A 20,361-nucleotide genomic window follows, 5' to 3' on the forward strand; every position below is an offset into this window, starting at 1 on the left:
TCTCCATAAAGTCTAAATGCAGCATTTTAATCATAAAGTCTATTGTTCAATTTTATTTGTCCATACAGTAATTAAGGCCGACGTTCTCTTCATTTTGGGCAAATGGCTCATTTATTTTAAAGCCATGTAATTATGGTTTTTAAGAAAATGATTGAAACTCATACAATCAAAGAGGGGAGAAAAAGTAAATGGAAACACCAAAGATACAATTTTAAGAATTTATGAGAACCTCAGACTTAATCCAAAGGGCAAGTGTTTTCATGTAAAATATATAATTCATAACCTGAGACTTATCTACCAACTATAAAAAATGTCGGATTATAACTCTCTATTTTTAGGACTAAAAAAAGAGCTTTTGGTTTTAGGAAACTTCAAAGAATTTAACAAATATATATGTATGTGTCGGTCTATATGTATATATAAGACCACACATAAAGAAGGAATGGGAGAGGATGGATCAATCCCAGACTCAGCAACCACAGCAACAGTCCTATGACTCTCCACCTACGAAGCCTCCTCCTTCTACTCTTCTATGCCAGCGTTGTCCCTGAAGGACGCAACAAATCCAACTCTGGTTTACGCCGGAGATGTGGCAAAGAAAGAGCAGAGAAGAGATGATAACAACACAAGAGAAGCGTGAGGATGAGAATGGAGTCTCACAGCTTCCATCCAATCATTTGAATACCAAGCTTCCCAGTAATGTTCAAGTCGTTTGCTTTGTCAAGGTATTTCCGGCATCTTTTAATGGTGGGGGATCAACGTCACTAACGGCTTAAAGTTAAAGGAGTGCATGTGACAACCGTTCTTTTAAAACCCATTTAGATCAAAATTTTCAATTTATTCGAATGACTAACCATGATAGAAAAGAAGAAACCTTAAAATTTTAAAATCACTATCATAGTTAAAAGAAATAAACTTATAATAAGAGTAACATCGATCGTTACCTTGGGTCTTGGACTTCCAAAGTCCAGAAATATTAATCAACCATTAGCCCAAATCAAACTTATATTTTCAAACATATGAACTGATAAATCAGTTTAATATAAACTATGGAGCTCATTAGTCAAAAGTCAACACTTTCAAAGAAGCGTTACATGCAGAGTCTAAAATGTCTCGGGCCTCCTCACGGCCCTATCATACCAGATAGTAGTAATTAAAAGTATTATTTTACATTATGATAGTAGATGAGCCCTATGTGGCAATATATAACAAGTCAGCACATAGAACAAAAGCATGGAGGCTATACAAGCTATAACAACAACTATGCCTCTGGAGCCTTCCCTGATGGGCCACTACCGGAACTATCACCTGAAAATGTTAAACCACGGGGTGAGACAAATGCCTCAGTAACCAACTTTCCAACTCATCATACATACTAACACGTGCTCGTGAGGTGTCAAGTGGGACAGTTATTAATTCGTGAGAACTATAGATATATCCATAGAAATATAATTTCAATCATCCAAACCCTCACTATGGGGGCCAACACACAAGCCACACAAGTCTATCCCTCACTCTGGGGGATCAATCAAACATATGGGTCTATCCCTCACTTTGGGGGACGAATAAGAAGCCACAAAGGCCTATCCCTCACTATGGGGGACGAAAGAAGAAGCCAACCAATGTGCACCAATGGTGGCCTTACCACGTGGTAGGATCGAACTCAATCCAAAATCCAAATAACAACCAAATCATTCACAATATAACGAAAAATGTCTCAATCTTTTCTCAGTCCATAAGATATAAATCATATATCTTTTCCAAACTTTTCAATCACAATTCCAAAAATCCCACAAGACAATTTTCATAGCTCAACAGATATAATATATCTACTCGAATTCCAAATATCAAATATTATTCTAAAAATAGCAAAATACTCACAAACAACATATTAGCACATATAACAAGTGGAAAGTGATTATCTCTCGCCAAAGCAATACTAAGAATTACCACAAGGTCAATATTTTGCTCAACCAATAATTAATCTACACAATTAATATAACCACATATTAATATAAATTAATTAATTAATTAATTAAACTTCTCTATATTATTTAAATTTTTACTCTAAATTCCCGCAACTCTCATAACTCAAAAATTATTAAGTATTTTAGAAACAACTTAAAATTTCTAACAACCCCAAATTATTTATTTACCATCTCCAAATTATTTATCTTAATAAAAAGGATTTTCAACAATTTCCAAATATAAAATTTTTATGTTATAAATTCTAAAAATCTTCATTTAAGTTTAAACTTTAAAATCAAACTATCAAAAATTCAATAATACTTCAAATATTTATAACTAAATAATATAATCAAAACTTTAATGGTATAACTACCATATATATATATTTCCATAAATAATAAACTTTTTAGCTACAATAATTATTTTAAAACCTCCAGTCACCCAATAAATAAAACTAACCCGATTAAAACCTCAATAATATATCAAACAACCCAAATAAATTATTTAACTTAAATTTAATCGGTAAAAATATGGTATATCTCATACATAACAGATTTTCCACTAAATAAATTAATTTAAATACTAAAACTAGCAAATAGAGAAATCTAAACCGATTAAAATTAACAACTCATTTACTTCTAAATTTCTATAGTCTTCTTTTATCAAAACTTATATCATATATAATCTCAAAATTTTCTCTAATCACTATGATAATACTACTATTAGGAAGCATAAAATATATATGAAATATTTATGAAGAAAGTTTGATGAAAAGAGATAATTTCATGTACCTAAAATATCTTCAAAGCTTGCCTTCTGTTTCACCGGTATGTTCCTCTCGCTCACACACACTTCCCCCCCCCCTCTCCCCCTCTCTCTCACTCCTTCTTGCGCCTGCCGTGGGGAGAAATGGATTGTGGGGGGTATTTAACACCCCCACACAATTATTGGGGGAGGGGTTTGTTTTTCAAACCCAACCCCCAATTTCCACCGCCCTCCTCAATTTTCCACACCCCCCTCCAACTTTCCACCGAAATATCGGTGGAAAGTTGGACATTTTCCTTTTTTTTTATATAAAATATTATTATATTATATTATATTATATTATTTTTCAATTACTTTTTTTTTGTTGAATTTTTTTTAAGGATATTACAGTGCACTAATAAAAAAAAATTATAGGGACCTAATTCAAAACTCACTATAACTATGAGGACTGGGCGTTTAGTTTTCCCTAATTTCTGATTGTTCGATACTTTTTTAATTCCTCTTATCTTTCTCACAATTCCGAGAGAAAATAAAATGATAGAAGATTCCTTGGAAACAAACACAAGCAAGCTTATCTTGTGTGTGTGCGGGTGGGTGTGTTCCATTGCTGCAATATTATATTGCTCGTGAGATGGGCTTCTGTCGAGGTCAAAGCAAGGAAAGGAATGGTAAGTGCATCGTTTTTTCACGCACACACACAGATATATGTAACATTTACAGTTTTGATTCATATAAAAGTGTAATTTTATCACAAATGACGGTTAGGTTGAATAATATGGGACTCTAACCCATTAAATAAGACCTCATGAATCATAGTTAAAGATGACCGATGTGTATAAAGTTTGTATTACCTTTCTCCCAACTAGGGCTTGTTCAAAGTACTGTTGATTATTCAATTTAGGTACAGTGGGAATTCAAATTCTTAGTTCACCACATTATGAGAAACTAACTTGTATTCATTAGTAGCATCTAATTGCATGGTTTATTATCAACTCAATAATGATGATGATGATGATGATTGATAGTACGAGAAATATTGTATATGTAGCAACATGAATATGGTTATGTTTTTCAACGATTAAATCTTTGAGATAGTCAAGCTGAGCGGAATAATATAAGAAAGATGGTGCGAAATGATTTTCCCCCCTCAGATGAAATAAACACTAATCACTAATGAAATGGAGAGGGGGGGGGGGAGGCTCTGTGCCATGCATCCTGTGTCGGTTTAGGCCCATTTGAAGTTGAAGATTTCCGAGCATTGCGCTTAATTAGGGAGGTTTTTCCCAATCTTCCTGCTTCAAAGTTTCATTGGATAAAAAGGTGTGTGTATTGTACAGAGTTTGAGTCGAGACATGCTGGTTATGTGTGTTATGGAAATGCAGCTAATATATATTGGTCACGGTATATTGCGATAGGCTGGTTTGAAATACAGTATTGTAGCGTGTTATACTTTGAATCTTACTTTATCCATGTTCTGATAATATTTTAAAGTTAATTAAGAAATTTTTTTTTTGGAAAAAATAAAGTGATTGATGATTCCTTGGAAACTAACGCAAGCAAACATTTGTTACATTTATGCAATGTATATTGCCGTTGAGATGGACTCAATTCTAGACGCAAATATAGCTTCTGTGGAGGCCGAATCAAAGAACGAATGACAAGTGCATTTCATTCTTGTTACTTTTTTCATATATGTAAGGATGAATACAAACTAAATATTCAACTGACAATGTTTAAATTAAAAAGGTTACTTTTTGAAAAAATAGCAATACAAAAATTCCTAAAATTTGGCTATATCTCACCCTCTTACTATATGTCACTATGTATTAATTCTATTTATTCCGCAGTTAATAGGTGTTTCATGAGTCATACATTATCCAACTCTCAACTTAGTGGAAAGAAGCAGCTATTAAGGAAATAATAACTCTTAGGTAAGGAGTAGCCGCTTTCGAGGTCTGAAAGGTCTCTCTCTCTCTCTCTCAATATATATATATATATATATATATATTAGAAAGGAGGCCTGAGTAATTAGCAAACAAGAAGGATATATAATTTGGGTATTTTTTTTTTTTACTCAAATTGGCATTAATAAAGCGATTGCTTGTAGGTGGAGGAAAGGATAAAGTTAGAAGAATTTTACAGTTAACTCAGGCTTTTTTGCGCGCGCACACACGTGTGTGTGTGTGTATGTTGGCGGTGTGATGATGAACTCAGATGTACGCATAGTTTTTGTGAAGATTAATGGCTGAAGCAGACCAAAGGTCGAGTTGGTAAGTGCATTTGATTCCTAGTTATATCTCAATTAATGCAATATATATGGAGTCATATTTTATTTTTTTGGAGTGTATATAGTGATATTTGTTTGCGACTCATTTAATTTCTTCCAATTTTGGTTTGATGGTTACAAAATAATAATGTAGGGATTGAGTTCACCGTATACATATAGCCACTAGCCAAAATGCGAATATCCGCTCCTAGTGGGGATCGGTCGTATACACTAGAAGGTCAGGTCACTCTATACAAAACTCAATCTTTATATTATTGAACTTTTCATTTTTCAGCAACGAATGGCCTATACAATTAATTAATTAATTTGATCATAATATATGTTTAGTCTTATAGCTGAGTCATGTCAAGAAATTACAACTAGCAATTTAGAAAATCTTTCATCTTCTTATTTATTTATTTTATTTTTTCAACAGAGGGACACATAATATTCTTTTATCAATTTATTTTCCAATATTCTAAATATAGAAAAATTGCTCGCTTGTTTTCTTAGTCAATTATATGTTTAGGGCTTGTTTTTTTAATCTCCCTTTTTAAAAAAACGTTTTTTTCCCAAAAGGACGCTTTTGAAAAATATTATGATCTGATTTTCAAATTATTTAAAAGAGTAATAGTTGCTTAGCTCAACCATTTTCTTTTGAGTTATGGTTAATAAGAAAGCACTGTTTTAAATAGCAAAAAGAAAAAGAAAAAAAAATTTAAAAAAAAAATTTGAACAAACATATTCTAAACCCTTAAAAATAATTAAAACGTAAAAAAATTACTAATTATTTTAAGTAGTTTATGAAAATAGTCAAATATAATAGTTGTCATAAAAATAAAGAATACCCAAATATATTATTAAATTTAAAAATAAATAAGTAATATATTAATTGTTTGACTTTAACCAAATGCAAAATTATTTCTACATTTTATAAAATCAGTAGAATAGTATATTATTTTCAATAAAATTTCTAAATCAGACAAAAACCACTTTTGTTTTTTTAAAAAAAAAAAACATGAACAAACCATCGCATTTCTTCGGCTATACAACTAATAGATGGATCCCCTCATATCACCCTAGAAACAGGGAAAGTGGACCAGGATACATCTAACACACAAGCAGCCAATATCTCTCTGCGTTTCTTTTCCCCCTCACTAGACCCTCCATAAATATTGCAGAGATTCAAATTAACATAGAAGCAGATAAGATGGCACGGTCACTCGGCATAAGGCGAGATAGAGAATACTGGCTAAATCAAATACAGAGGGAAATATTGGATACAGGAGTGAGTAAATTGGGAGAGATAAGGGAAGATATACAAGAACGAATTGGGGAACAAAGAAGCATGGCGACCGAGGATGAAGAAAGACACACAGGAGGTTGCAGAATTACTGTTAGAGGATAGATTGTATAAAGCTATATGTGATAACAACTGGGAAATTGCAAAAGCATTGTTAGAGGAAAAGCCATATGCCTTAACCTCAACAATTACTGCTTCAAGGGAAACACCATTTCATGTGGCTGCTTTCTTTGGTCATGCCAACATAATGAAAGAGTTGCTGAAACTGTTGGGGAATCCAGAATTCCTAGAAGCTCTTGATGAGTCTGGCAGTACGCCACTCTTAACTGCCACCGCCACTGGAAGCATTGAAGTTGCCAAATGTCCAGTGGACAAGAATTCCTACCTACTTTGCATTCCGTACTACGCAAGATCTGAACTTCCTGTTACGTTGGCTTTTGTCAGTGGTCATCATGAAATGGGACGTTATCTTTATTCTCAAACTCCATTGGAATACCTCCAACCCCTACATCTTGGTCATCCTCTTGGTCCTACTCTTCTCCGTTGTTGTTTGCAAACGGAATGTTTCGGTACGTAATATCTATAATATAATAACTACCTATTAATAAATTTATATTAAATAAAAGGAATTTAGCTAAAACTAGTTAATACTTTTAAGTTTTCTAAATTATCTCAATTAGAATGGGTTGTTTAGTTGATCAAAATAAAAGGGTCTTACACTAATAGAAGGTTGTTATAATTATTGTTTCCAGTATATATTATATATTATTTATGGTGTAAATATGATACTTAGATATTGCTCACCACTTACTCACTCAATGCCAAGAATTGCTTTCTGCATCTGATTTCGACGGTTGGCAGCCAATTCTCGGCATTGTGTCCACGACTTCTACAATTCCTAGCCCAACTGAACTTGTCTTCTAGAAACGATGGATCTATGACTGTCAATATCTCTTCTTGAATATTTCTAACAACTTCATTTTCTCTCTTATCAGACTATTATATTTACTCTTATTTTTTCATTGGTTTGTATTATATGCTGTCCTTTGTTAGATATAGATGCAAATTCAACCCCAAGTTTCCAAAGTGCTTCTTTACCCATCCAAAATGAAGGTGAAGACAAAAGGGAAAGAAAACAGGGGAAACTAACAGGGCCAGGTAGTAAAATATGTCTTTTTCTTCTTCTTTGGATTCAACTTCATCTTTAACTAAAATTCTTATAGAAAAAGACATGAAACAAAAACATTGTTTGAACCTTTTCCTTGATATAAACTGAGCTTTCCTTTAATTTCTTCCTTTTTTCGTTTTTTTCTTTTAAAGTTGCAGCAGGGCATCGTTTGCTTCGATGGCTCATCTTCTTTGCTTATAACTTTATAGGTAGGCGTATCGTCTAACTAGCATATCATGCTTCCAAAAATTACATACTATTCTAATGTTTTTTATTATTAGATAGGCCCGTATATTGTATGCAGCATTATTTATGACATATAAATAGTATAACCTGTTATAAATTTTATATTTGATATTGACGAATATTATTGAATTTGTTGATATGTTGATATATACTGATACCGATTCTCATCAACTCAGCTAACAAAAAAAGATTACGTCTCATTGCAGGAATCAAGAAAATAAAAGAGATGAAGTTACAGCAAGCACAAGCAAATGAACTTCTTGATTTAGTTTGTAGGAATGCAAGCAAAGATGAAGGGGGAATTATTGCAGAGGCGTTATTTCTGGCAGCGAAGGAAGGAAATGTTCAGCTTCTGGTTAAAATATCAAATGCAAAGCCTGAAATCCTTCTCACTGCGGACAACTTACGGCGAAGCATTTTCTATTATGCCATTGAGCACCGACGAGCTGGGGCTTTCAACCTTATCCATGAGCGTCGCTTCAATATTGTCTTTCCTTATAGCATAGATAGAGATGGAAATACTTTGCTGCACGCGGCAGCTGCAAAGGCTTCTGACACCATTCTTAACCGCATCTATGGACCGGCGTTACAAATGCAAAGAGAGCTGCAATGGTTCAAGGTTAGTTTTGAAATTCTCATGAGAGATAGCTTATTGGTCATATGAAATTCCACATCAGTGCTTTTAATATCGAATTGGTAATTAAATAAGTGAAATTATTGATTAGTTTAAGGTTCACTGAAACAAAAACACATGCATTGATTTTCCTTTTTCTTTAGTTTCTTTGCTGATCACTTTTTTTCCAAATTAGTTGCAATATTAATCTGGTTTTGCTAAGAATGTGAAATGCAATAATAATTTTTAAAATAAATTCAGGAGGTGGAGAGTTTAACGCCTCCAAGCCTTAGGTATTTCAAAACAAGGACGGCATGACAGCCAGAGAATTATTCAGAAAAGATCACAAAGAGTTAATGGAGCAGGGAGAGAAATGGATGAAAGGCACAGCATCTTCATGCTCAGTTGTCGGCGCCTTAATTGTTACAATTATGTTTGCAGGGGCTTTTACTGTGCCTGGAGGAAATGATGAAAATATTAGATACCCATTATTCATCAAACAACCATTTTTTAAGGTTTTCATCTTCTCAACCATATTATCACTTCTCTCCTCTTCAACTTCTGTTTTAATGTTTTTGGCAATCCTAACCTCTCAATACTCAAAGCAAAAGTTCCTCAAGTCCTTGCCTACAAAGTTGATTTTGGGTCTTTTTTTTCTTTTCATCTCCATTGTAAGCATGATAATAGCCTTTCTGTCTACCATTCGTCTCATGCTAAAACACACAAACTACTCATGGGGTCTCCTTCCAATGATTATCTTTGCAAGTGTCCCCATCTTCCTCTTTGTGCTGTCACAATTCCCCCTTCTTCTTCACACTTTTGTTTCTACGTATGGGAATATCTTTGACAGGAAAGTCATGCCTTGGCCTTGAGATGGATTTGTAATTGATGTACCTCTTTGTTCTTCTATTATTGGAATAATTACGATTTGATGTTTCTTATCGATCAATTACGTTGACACGATCTTTAGTAAGAAAAGAACCTGCGGCTGTTGCAAATATTACTATGACATGCAATATTATTGATACTCTTAGAGCGGTTCAAAGCTTCATTTGTCAAATAGTATGTGTCTAGAAAATTTCTTCTGATAAGAAGAAAATGGATGTACAGAGACTTCATTTCAGCTTTGCCGAAAGCCGAAGATAACCCTTTGATGCTGTAACAGCATTAGTTCAACTTTCGATATTGATGGCCTAAACCTGCAGTTTCAACATAAGCCCGACGGCCTGAACAAAATGGAATTAAGGACCAAGTTTTGCCAAATTGCTTGGGAGGGTAGAGGTGTAAAGTGTCTATTATATGACAACAACATAAAATTCATTAACTAACTTTCTCTTGTTTTATTTTTTATCATCCTTCACTTAACAAAAGAAAATCACACTCCAGCATAGTTATGAAGAGTCCAACATAACATCAAATTTAAGTAAGCTTTAATAGGATATTTAGTGTTAATACACCTATATATCTCTCTCTTGTTTAACCTATGCAAAGTGTCTTAAAGCAAGTGTTGAGGAATAAGAAAGTTCAATCTTCTATAGTGATGTACTGCGGGAGAAGAGAGTGAGAAATTAAAAAAGAAATAATATTTTTGAAATTAATTAATATCTCAAATTTTCAATCTATATCTTTTCTTAGTACTCCCTAATTGTTGAGTTGATTTTGGTCTTAAATATAAAACCTATTTTTGATATTTATCAATATTTATTATTTTTCTAAATTATCCCTACGCGTACTCCTTCAGCCATAATCAAGCACAAAAAGGAGAGAGGATGTTAAGAAAGATAATTATGGTATTTTAAGAAAAACATGTTATATTTCTTATAATTAACTAACTTACCTAACTTTTTTAATCTAAACAAATTAGTTAAATAAATCTTATATTAATGACCAGATCATTATTATTGATCTTCTTTCCCTGCCCGAGGCTCAAGGGTAAAGCTATATAAAAGCTATATATATCAGGTGCCGACTGAGCTTGAAGCCCTGAACCCCTGACTATTTCTCTTTTGAGTTCTCTCTTTATCTACCATGACTTCTCTCTATTTCTCATTTGCCGTACGAATAAAATTTTTTTTGTATATGTCACAGAAACGTCAATGTTACGTCACATAATTGCTTAGAAAAACAAATTATATTGAATGTCAAAATACAGATTTGCACCACTGAATACAAAATAAAAATTATGCCCCCAAAACACAAGATATCCATGGCAAAGCCAATTATTACTTTATATTCTTAATATAAGATCCAATTGACTAATTTGAAGAGATTAGAAAGTTATTAAATTACTTAATTATAGTATAGATCTTTCTAAAATATTTATATGGATCATTAGATTATATATCATTTATAAGTTAAACAAACTAGTTTGGAGAAAAAGGGTAAATATAAATAGTTTAAACTAATTTAGCAATTTTCTTGATTTTTTCAAATTAATCAATTGGATCTTACATTAGTGGACGGAGGTAGTATATGAAATTTGTTTTGTTAATGAAAGTACAGCATTTCGTTAGATCTCAGAGATAATATAAAGAGACAACAAGCGTCATCTTCCCTCTTCGAACTCTCACCTCTTGTCTAATAAGTAGAGGGTGATTAGAGATATAGAAATTAGTCTCCATGTTGTGGGATGACTTTTCTAGAAACTTAGCCAAAAGGACAAAAAAAATCAAAGTTGTATATGAGTATGGTCAATGATCACAACCTCTCAATCCCATAAATAAGCAACCTAGTATTATGAATAACATAATATCCTTGGAAGTATGATTAAGTACTATCACACCCTCTAATTATCAAATTAATGGCTTCTATGCGTTTTTTTTTCTTTTTAAAAAAACGAGGCCTATATTTCTATACTCTCTAGATCAGCACAGGTTAAGTCCATGCATAATTTTGATCCTCTCTGAAATTGCTGGAAGAACTACTGTACGTTTGCAACTGTAGCCACAAATTCATCTTCCCCCACTATGCCTGTTACTAAGGACAGAACTATCCCCTGCTCCTACTTCTAATTGGTCGAACAGACTCATAGTTATAGTGGAGCAGAATGCATGACTCTCCATTAGGTTCTTGTCCAATCAAGTCCTTAGCATTATGATAATCCTCGTTCAAGGTTGCTTCACAGAGCTAACCACACTGAGCCACCCAAAAAGTATCACCGCCGAATCTTCTCAGTGTAACTCTGACACACTCGATTTCCTGTAAAGATGACAACGAAGGCCACATAGCCGGAGATAATGGAGTCCTTTAAAAAAAAAAAAAAAAAAAAAAATAATAATAATAATAATAGTTTCGGCCATAGGAGAAAAGTCGAATAAGATGCCTTTTAATTCGAATTTGAAAATAGTTTAACGTTATAAAGTATATTCCGATTTTTAAATAATGTTTAATTAAAAAAACAGCCCTTTACTTTTAAAAAAATGTTATGATAAATAATGATTAAGTATTAATTAAATTATTTTACTTTAATGCATTATAGTGATCGATTGATTATTTTAATCAATTAATGAGTTAAATATTTTCTTTCACACTGGTTAAGAAAATGGACAATGACAAAAAAAAAGCTGAAATTTTGTAAATACCAAATAAAGAATGTCAACAAAAATTTGTAGTCACTTGCAAATTCAGACTTGTCAATATCAAATAAAGTTGTGTTACTAAACCTGATTTGGAATTTGCAATTTTCAGCTTCTTTTTCCGTTATTCTCCCTTAAAAAGAATCATGTGAATGAAGTCATCTTAAGAAGTTTTAAATATTCTTATTATGAGCATATTCACTAATTTTGTAGTTGACTTTTATGACATAAACAAGTGAATAGCACTGGTTAATATTTTTTGGTTAAAATTTTTCTTCCTTATAAAAATAATCTTAGTATAAATATATGCACTGATTATTCAAAAAATTATTGATACTGTCCTAAATAATTTTATTTTATGTCCATAAGGGGATCATATTTCATAATAACCAAATGAGACAGCTTGCTCCAATGACAATAACAAAATCCAAAGTGAAAGCTAGAACAACTTCAAGTGGAATATATATTTGGAAATTTGTCCCTTTTTTTATCTCTTTTTTTTTGTGTGTCTTTTTCTTCTTCTTTTTTCCTTTTCTTCTTTCCTTTTCCTTTTTTAAGAAATGTTGGTGACGAGTCCTCTCTCGACTGATCGATACTGATATTCAGATATACTATGAAATCTATAGTTAATTTACATTGTTTTAGGCAATGACAATGTGATTTCCAACAATATATCGAAAAAGTTCCCATATAACACTCCCCCTCATACAGATGAGACGATCTTGTAAACTGTATTTCTCATCGTGAAATTTTCTGCCTGTTTCCTGTAAATTTTCTCTCTCTCTCTCGCACACTGGCACACGAAATTTTGTGTGGCATCTTCTGCTATTTTCTCTCATTTTACTTTTCTTTAATTTCTAATTGTTTGATACTTTTTTAATTCCTCTTATCTTTCACGCAATTCCGAGAGAAAATAAAATGATAGATGATTCCTTGGAAACAAACGCCAGCAAGCTTATTTAGTGTGTGTGTGTGTGTGTCCCATCATTTGCCAGACCGCTGGGGAGGGTAAAGGCGGAAAGTTTAATTACATTTGTGTCAAAAATGACCATGTCCATTGTATAACAACAACATAAAATTAACTAACTAACTTTCTCTTGTTTTATTTTTTTATCATCCTTCAACTAACAAAAGAAAATCACACTCCCAGCATACTTATGAAGAGTCGAATACATAGCATCAGATTTAAGAAGATATTTGGTGTTAACACATGAGATAAGAAAGTTCAATCTTCTATGGTGATGTACTACTGGAGAAGGGAGTGAGAAATTAAAAAAGAAATAATAATTTATGAAATGCTGTCCCATAAAAATATGGCAAGATCGAACACATTCAGATGCTGGAATAGAAGGCAAAACTCTCTATTAGGTCCTTGTCCAAACATGCCCTTGGCATTATGATAATCCTCTTTCAAAAATCATGTGAATGAAGTCATATTAAGCATTTGTAAATATTCTTATTATAAGGATATTCGCTAATTTTGTAGTTGACTTTATGACATAAAGAGGTCAACAGCACTGGTTAATATTTTTTTTTGGTTAGAAATTTTCTTCTTTATAAAAATAATCTTATTATAAATATATGTACTGATTATTCACATAATGATTGATATTGTCCCAAATAATTAATTTTATTTTATATGCCTAAGGGGTTCATGTTTCATAATAACAAAATGAGACAGTTTGCTCCAAAGACTAACAAAATCCAAAGTGAAAGCTATAACAACTTCAGGTGGAATATATATTTGCAACTTTATTTTTTTCTCTCTCTCTTTTTCTTTTTTTTCTTTTCTTCTTTCCTTCTTTTTTAAGAAATATTGGTGATGAGTCCTCTCTCGAATGATTGATAAATACCAATATTCAGCTACACTATGAAATCTATAATTAAGTTTGACAACGTGATTCCTAATGCAACACCCCGAATTTTCTGAATTAAGAAGAGCAGAAAAAAATTTATTAAAATTATTTAATGCCTAAATAAAATTAAAAAAATTATGCAATATTGATTTTGAGGGCCTAGAAATATTTTGGAGAATTTTTTTCCCAAAAATGACTTAAATAATTTTAAAACTATTTTTAGAGCAAAAATGGGTTAATTCCTTAGAAAACTCTAAGAAAAATACTTAAAGGTTTCTAATTAATTTGAAAATTTCAGGAGAATTATTTTAAGTGACAAAGAAGTTATTTGAGGCATAAAATCTGCAAAATGGGTTAAGAATTAATTTCTAGAGTGAATGACTATTTTTTTTTGGAAAATTCAAGAAAAATAGTTAGGAGTTGACTTTTGACCCAAAATTTTTAGAAAAACTAATATATGGGTCAAAGAAGCTAATGGATAAGGAAAATCCATATAAGATATTTTGGAATGATTTCTGGATATATTTTATATTTCAGAAAAATAAGAAAAGGATAAAATTTGAGGAATAGATATGATAGAGGGGCAAACTGGTCCAGGAATTTGTCTCCCAAACCATATACGTGTGGCCCAACCTTTTAATCATTGGAATCCACTTCTCCCCTTCATCCACATGCATTCCGTGCTCATCAGGCTGGTGAGCACGGAGTGCTCAGCACTCAAAGCGCCAACGTTTTGAGTGATGAGACCTTAATTTTTTTTTGGGGGTTTTTTTCCTCCCTTTTTACCTTTCCTATTAAAAAAATATATGCATGAAAATTATTTTTGGTTTAAGTTTTATTTAGTGCACTAAAATATTTTTTTTCCAGCTATATTTGTTATTTTAAAGTATTGTATTTCATTTAGTAAATTGAGATATTTTGTTAAGATATATCACACATCTTAAAGTATTTTCTGATACAATCATCTAATATTTTAAATTATTTTTCAGGCAACTTCAGCAACCTAGAAATATTTTTTGATTCATCTATCACCTTAAATTATTTTTTGAAATGCTTATAGTATCCTAAAATATTTTGTGATTCATCTAACGCTTTAAAATATTTTTCAGATATATCTAGTATTTTTACTGAATACATATGAAAAAATATTTCAGAATATTAGATGAAATTTAATCCAAAAATAATTTTAATATATATTGCCTTCGGTCTTTAATATAAGAATATATTAAGAAAACTGGTTAAATTAATTATTTGTAATAAATAGATGTTGTTTTTTCTAAAATATCCTTACTAATCAAATATATTGGCTAAAATTACTATTATTACAATGACTATTTTGAGAAAAATAAATAAATATGAGAGATAAAATAAATAAGGATCTTATATTTAAAGCCAAAATAAAAATCAAACAAGCTTTTATATTAATCACTGAAAATAGTACTCCTCCGGTCCTTAATATAAGACCCATTTAACTAATTTGATTAGATTAAGGAAGTTAGGTAAGTTAGTCAATTATAAGAAATGTAACACGTTTTTCCTAAAATACCATAATCATCTTTCTTAATACCTCATCTTCCTCTTCTACTTGATTATGGTTGAGGGAGTATCTATAGAAGTAATTTAAAAAAAATTAATAAATATGAGAAATAAGTCTTATATTTAGGATCAAAATTGGAAAAGTATATTTTTGGTGATGAACAAGGTGAGAGAAAAAAGCCAAAAAAAAAAAAAAACTAACGTCCTACACTGCATGAGCACGGAATGCGGTCCCCTTCATTCTTCCATCGACCAGCAGAGAGAGAGAGACATCAGAGAAAGTGAGGGCAAGACGGAGGAGAGAGGGAGTGGCCGGCGAGGTGATCGGAGACCCAAACCATACATGCAAACCGATCAAAATATCAAGTTAAGCCTCCTGATCAATCTCCCACCATTTTCTTCTCTGTTATCTGCGTGGTTTGGCTGTAATGGAGGGGAGAGAGAGAGAGAGAGAGAGAGAGATGGGGTAGTGATAGAAAATGGAGGAAAGAAGAGGAGGACCGGTTGGTTCGTGTCCTATGGCAAGAACGAGGTATATGATGCTGGTTTTTGAGCTTGCATGTCCCTTTCCTTGCCTCTGCCTTGCTTCCCGAACTTTGTGTGTGCGCGCGTTGTTGTTTTTGAGTTTCGAAATGATGGAGCTTCGTGAGTGGGAACTCCGAAATATGTGTATGTTTCCTTGCATGTTGATTCTGTGGCTGCAGATTTATTCCTTTCCTCTGGTTTTGTTGGCCGAACTGATATAACATATATGCATACATCGATGGCGTTGCATGTATGTTTGCTACTCTGTTTTGGGTTGTCAGAAACAGAGCCCATATTTTCCTTGGTGTAAGGCGTCGGCTGTGGTACAAGGAGGAGGAAAAGAAAGAAAATGGAGTGGCTGTTTGGTGTCTCTGTTTTCTACCGTCAAGGCAGAGGGTAAAGGTTCACGGAAGTGTTGCTTAGTTTGGGTATTGATTTCGTTCGTTTTCCTCTGGTTATGTCAACTGAAAACAGAGATTGTAATTTCCTAATTATGGAGTATTTGATTCTGTTGGCTTGGGAGGAAAACCGTCGAATATAAAGGCACATATTTATATGTGTGTTTGGCGTTCTAAATTAAATGAAGGAAGATGACGATTTTGCCGTTGAATGGAGTTGGGTCTGGGTTTTATATATATCCCTATATGTATGTTAGCAACCCCGTTCATAAGTATCGTTTTCTGCTTGATGGAGTATTATTATTATGATGCAAAGCTTGAAATGATTTGAAAAAATAAAGTGATGGATAAAGTGCACTAGTCGTATTAAATTCTAAAGTGGTGAAAGAAATATCATTTTCCGTTTTAACTTAATTCCAAAATTAACGTGGCAAATGTCAGACGGTAAACTGGAAGAGTCAGAATAGATCATACCCTAATGCTATGAACGACAATTAAGCACCTTCTAAGATATGTTTTTACAACTAGAAGTTCAAAATTTACAACTCAACTATATACATATACACACAATTTGAAGCTCCTCATTTTACATTAATCTTTTGCCAAGGTTCATAATTGTGATCCTCTCTTGATTGCGCACGCATTGGTGATTCCCTTATTGGGTTAAAAGAATCGGCCAGCTGATTCAATATAGGAATAAGGTCCGATTTTGTCCCGGAAGTTGTCACTTGAGAGCTGTGAGTATCCGAAACTTTTTTTACGAGCAATGTTGCCCCAGAAGTGTTAAAAACGTAGCAATGTAGCCCCATCCGTTAGCAAAGTTAATTTTTACTGTCTGTTGACCCAATTTTGTTGAGTTAGCTCTGACAAATAGGATTTAATGCCACGTATTACTCAACTGTCGTGCCATGTCAGCATCATCTTCCTATCACTCCTGCACTCGTTGAAATCCCAGCTCCGCCCCACCTCCTCCTTCTCCAACCTTCACCCATTTGATCTCATAATAGTTAATCTTCCTTTCTTTTTCGCTCCTTATAACCCAAAAAATTCGCATCTGCTTCGTCAAAGCTAACAATGGCTATAGAGGCTGTGATCTTTCCGCAAGATCCATTCAACTACAGTTACATGTTAGGACTTGGTTATGGTTGAGAGGCGGAGCAAGAGAGAGGCTTCACTGGGATCACAGGCAATGTGAATTGGGATTGTTCTTCGGTGTTGCAAGATGTGAAGGAGTCATGGGATAACCCACATTGCTGTGGAGCGTAATCGCTTCAGGCAAATGAATTGAGTACTTGGCCATGCTCCGATCCTTGATGCCTCCTTCTTATGTTCAAAGGGTCAGTACAATTTTCACCCTTGCTTCATTTCCTTCTTCTTTGATCCGCATCCAAATTCATTATTTTTTGGTTGTTTGTTATGTCCTGAAAACAGGGTGACCAAGCCTCTATAATTGGAGGCGCCATTAACTTCGTAAAGGAGCTAGAACAACCCATTTTTTGTTGTTTCGTGATTGCTCTGTTTTTTAGTACAAAGTACGGGGGCGCTCGGCAATTACAACTGTATATGCTATAATCTCTTCAAAACCGTTCATCACTATTGTTTTCGTTTCCCTTTTATTAGCTGGAGCTCTTGGAGCGACAGGAGTGGCTCATGTTAACAAGACCCATTTTGAGCTAATAAACAAGGGATGTGAAGACTCTCACCTAAGATTTCTTTTCATTAAAGGAAATCAGTAGTGTTGTTATTTGTTTAAGGAACGAGTAGCATTTGAAAAATGAATTCTCGTATTTCCTTTCCCACGAGTTTTATCACAGAATAATAATTAAGAGTGCGCTTTTCTTTAATATCTGAGACATAAGGAGCCAGGTGGAATAGAGAATTTTTGCTACAAATTTTACAAGCTTTTTAAATGGACTAAAGGCAGGTTGTTGCTCCTGCAATCTCATGCTATATCTTAACTTCTCTTTCCTTTTCTCAGTTGCCAGCTTATTATTATTAAGAAACTAAGGCGTCTTGCAAATTTAAACCGGGAAAATTAGAAGATATCTGAGCGTTTGTGGACGTAATATTGTGACACAGATTGGAGATAAGTGTGCGAGTATAGATAGGTAAATAACGTCTTTAGAATTTCTGGAATTTAAAACTCAAACCAATTGTTCTTGGTTTTTTCTTTTTTTTCCCCATAATATCATGGTTGCGGTAATCAGGACGCCGATTGCTTAAAAAATATGGGCGAAGGTTTGAGACGAAGGAGGTGGGACAGAGCTGGGATTTGAATAAGCGCAGGGGTGATGTAGTGAAAGGAAGGAAGATGATGCTAACGTGGCATGACAGGTGAGTGATACGTGGCATTATGTGTCAGAGCCAACTCAACAAATTGGGTCAACTAACAGTTAAAATTAACTTTGCAATGGATGGGGTGATATTGCTATGATTTTATCACTTCTGGGCAACATTACTATTAAAAAAAGTTTTTGGATACTCATACCAGAGCTCAGGGGTAAAATTGGACCTTATCCCTTTAATACATTACCTGTAGTTTTTAATATAAAAGTTAGTTTAATATTTAATTTGATTCTAAATATAAGAATTTAATCTATATTATCTTTTATATTTATCCATATTTTTTCAAAATAACCCTTATGATGGTTGCACATATTAAAAGTTTTCATGAAAGGGTAATTCTAATACATATTATTAGTAAGGGTATTTTAGAAAAGATAATATTTATTTATTATAAATAAATAATTTAACTAACTTTTTTAATATCTTGAGATTAGTCAACTAACTCTTATATTAAAGAACAGAGGTAGTACAAATGAATAAATATGAATAAATCTACAACGGGGTTTCTGTTATGAAACTTTGAGGGGGAAAAAAAGAACAGGGGTTTGAAGCAGGATTAACTACTGTTTCTCAGAAAGGATGATTATTTGTATATTTAAAATTTATTCGCAATACTGTTTTTAAGATACACCAAAACTTATATATAAGCACAAATATTTTGTTAAGGATTCAGATAGAGTAAAAAAGTTCAATAAATTAACAATCACTAATTCAAATGATATATTGAGTGCTTTCAAATGAACAAATAGATTAATTGATTGATATATTGATAATTATATATTGTTTGTATAATAATTTGTGTTTATATCATATGAGTAATAGATAAAAATAATCTTCGGATCAAAATATTATTCTTCGCGCTTTTCAATATCTGAAAATAACAAAAGTAATATGCATATGGATGACAGTGAAAATAAGTCTAGCTGCTTTGAGATCAAACATTTTCTCTTTTCTACAGTTAAAGATCTCTATAGATAGTCATTTCTTTTTCTAACTACAAGTATTTTCCTATTAGAGATAATTCTATTCGAAATCTGTTGGACAGATGAGTACTAAATATAAACACTTTTTCTAATAAAAATTTAAATCTTGATTCGTCATACTGTAATTTGTTAGCCTCAATTGGTTTATAAACAGCATTTTTATGGCTTAATTGTTTTCTTAATTCTGACAATTATGCTTTGGGCGTTTAGAATCCTCTCTGAGTTTTTTTGTTACTTTTGGGTCTCAAACTCTCAGTGGGCTACACTTAAAACCCACTATAATTGTTTCAGACTATTTAAGCAACTTTGAACAGGCTTTTGAGCCAGCTTTTCAGAAATTAAAATAAACCATCATCGTTGAGGTTTTGAACCAAACTATAGAGAAATCTATTGAGCCTATATCAATTTACCTAGTCTATGATAACATAATGAACTAAGATTCAAATTTTCACTCAAAGAGATATTCATATTTAATGTCCGACAGTATCTTGAGTAGAATTACCTTTAATAGAAGGATATCTATGCTTAGTAACAAAAATGATAAAAAAATAAATTTACTAACAAAAGTTGAGTCTAATGGAAAAAGCTAATCTCTCATGACATTGCAAACCAGGATCTGAATCTCTGTAGAGCACACATTTATACCTGATAATTCCTTGAATAGTATTATTTCCAATAGAACGACAAAACTGACGTTAAATTTTTTACAAACTACAATGCTTTAATATACTATCCTCTACAAACTGACGTGAAAAACTCTCCTCGCTTGACATAAAAATCCTCCTTGCAGTAGTGACACTGATCAAGGGACCC

The 20,361-nt window shown here is 32.7% G+C and overlaps 1 protein-coding gene across 1 annotated transcript; it reads left to right on the plus strand.

Moving 5' to 3' along the window:
• Nucleotides 1-6,360: 6,360 nt before the first annotated feature.
• Nucleotides 6,361-8,380, plus strand: LOC114721499 (serine/threonine-protein phosphatase 6 regulatory ankyrin repeat subunit B-like). Its single transcript, XM_028907314.1, has 3 exons — nucleotides 6,361-6,871; nucleotides 7,356-7,460; nucleotides 7,923-8,380. Exons 1-3 carry the CDS (start codon nucleotides 6,361-6,363, stop codon nucleotides 8,378-8,380), a joined length of 1,074 nt encoding a protein of 357 aa, XP_028763147.1.
• Nucleotides 8,381-20,361: the final 11,981 nt, after the last annotated feature.

The sequence above is a fragment of the Neltuma alba genome, unplaced genomic scaffold (assembly GCF_004799145.2).
Source record: "Neltuma alba isolate B1F8T4 unplaced genomic scaffold, ASM479914v2 tig00002292_pilon, whole genome shotgun sequence".
NCBI classification, from domain to species: Eukaryota; Viridiplantae; Streptophyta; class Magnoliopsida; order Fabales; family Fabaceae; genus Neltuma; species Neltuma alba.

Coding starts and splice junctions, on each gene's coding strand:
- LOC114721499 (XM_028907314.1), top strand. CDS start 6,361: ATGAAGAAAGACACACAGGAGGTTGCAGAATTACTGTTAGAGGATAGA. Junction 6,872..7,355: donor TTTGCAAACGGAATGTTTCG/GTACGTAATATC, acceptor GTCCTTTGTTAG/ATATAGATGCAAATTCAACC. Junction 7,461..7,922: donor GGGGAAACTAACAGGGCCAG/GTAGTAAAATAT, acceptor GTCTCATTGCAG/GAATCAAGAAAATAAAAGAG.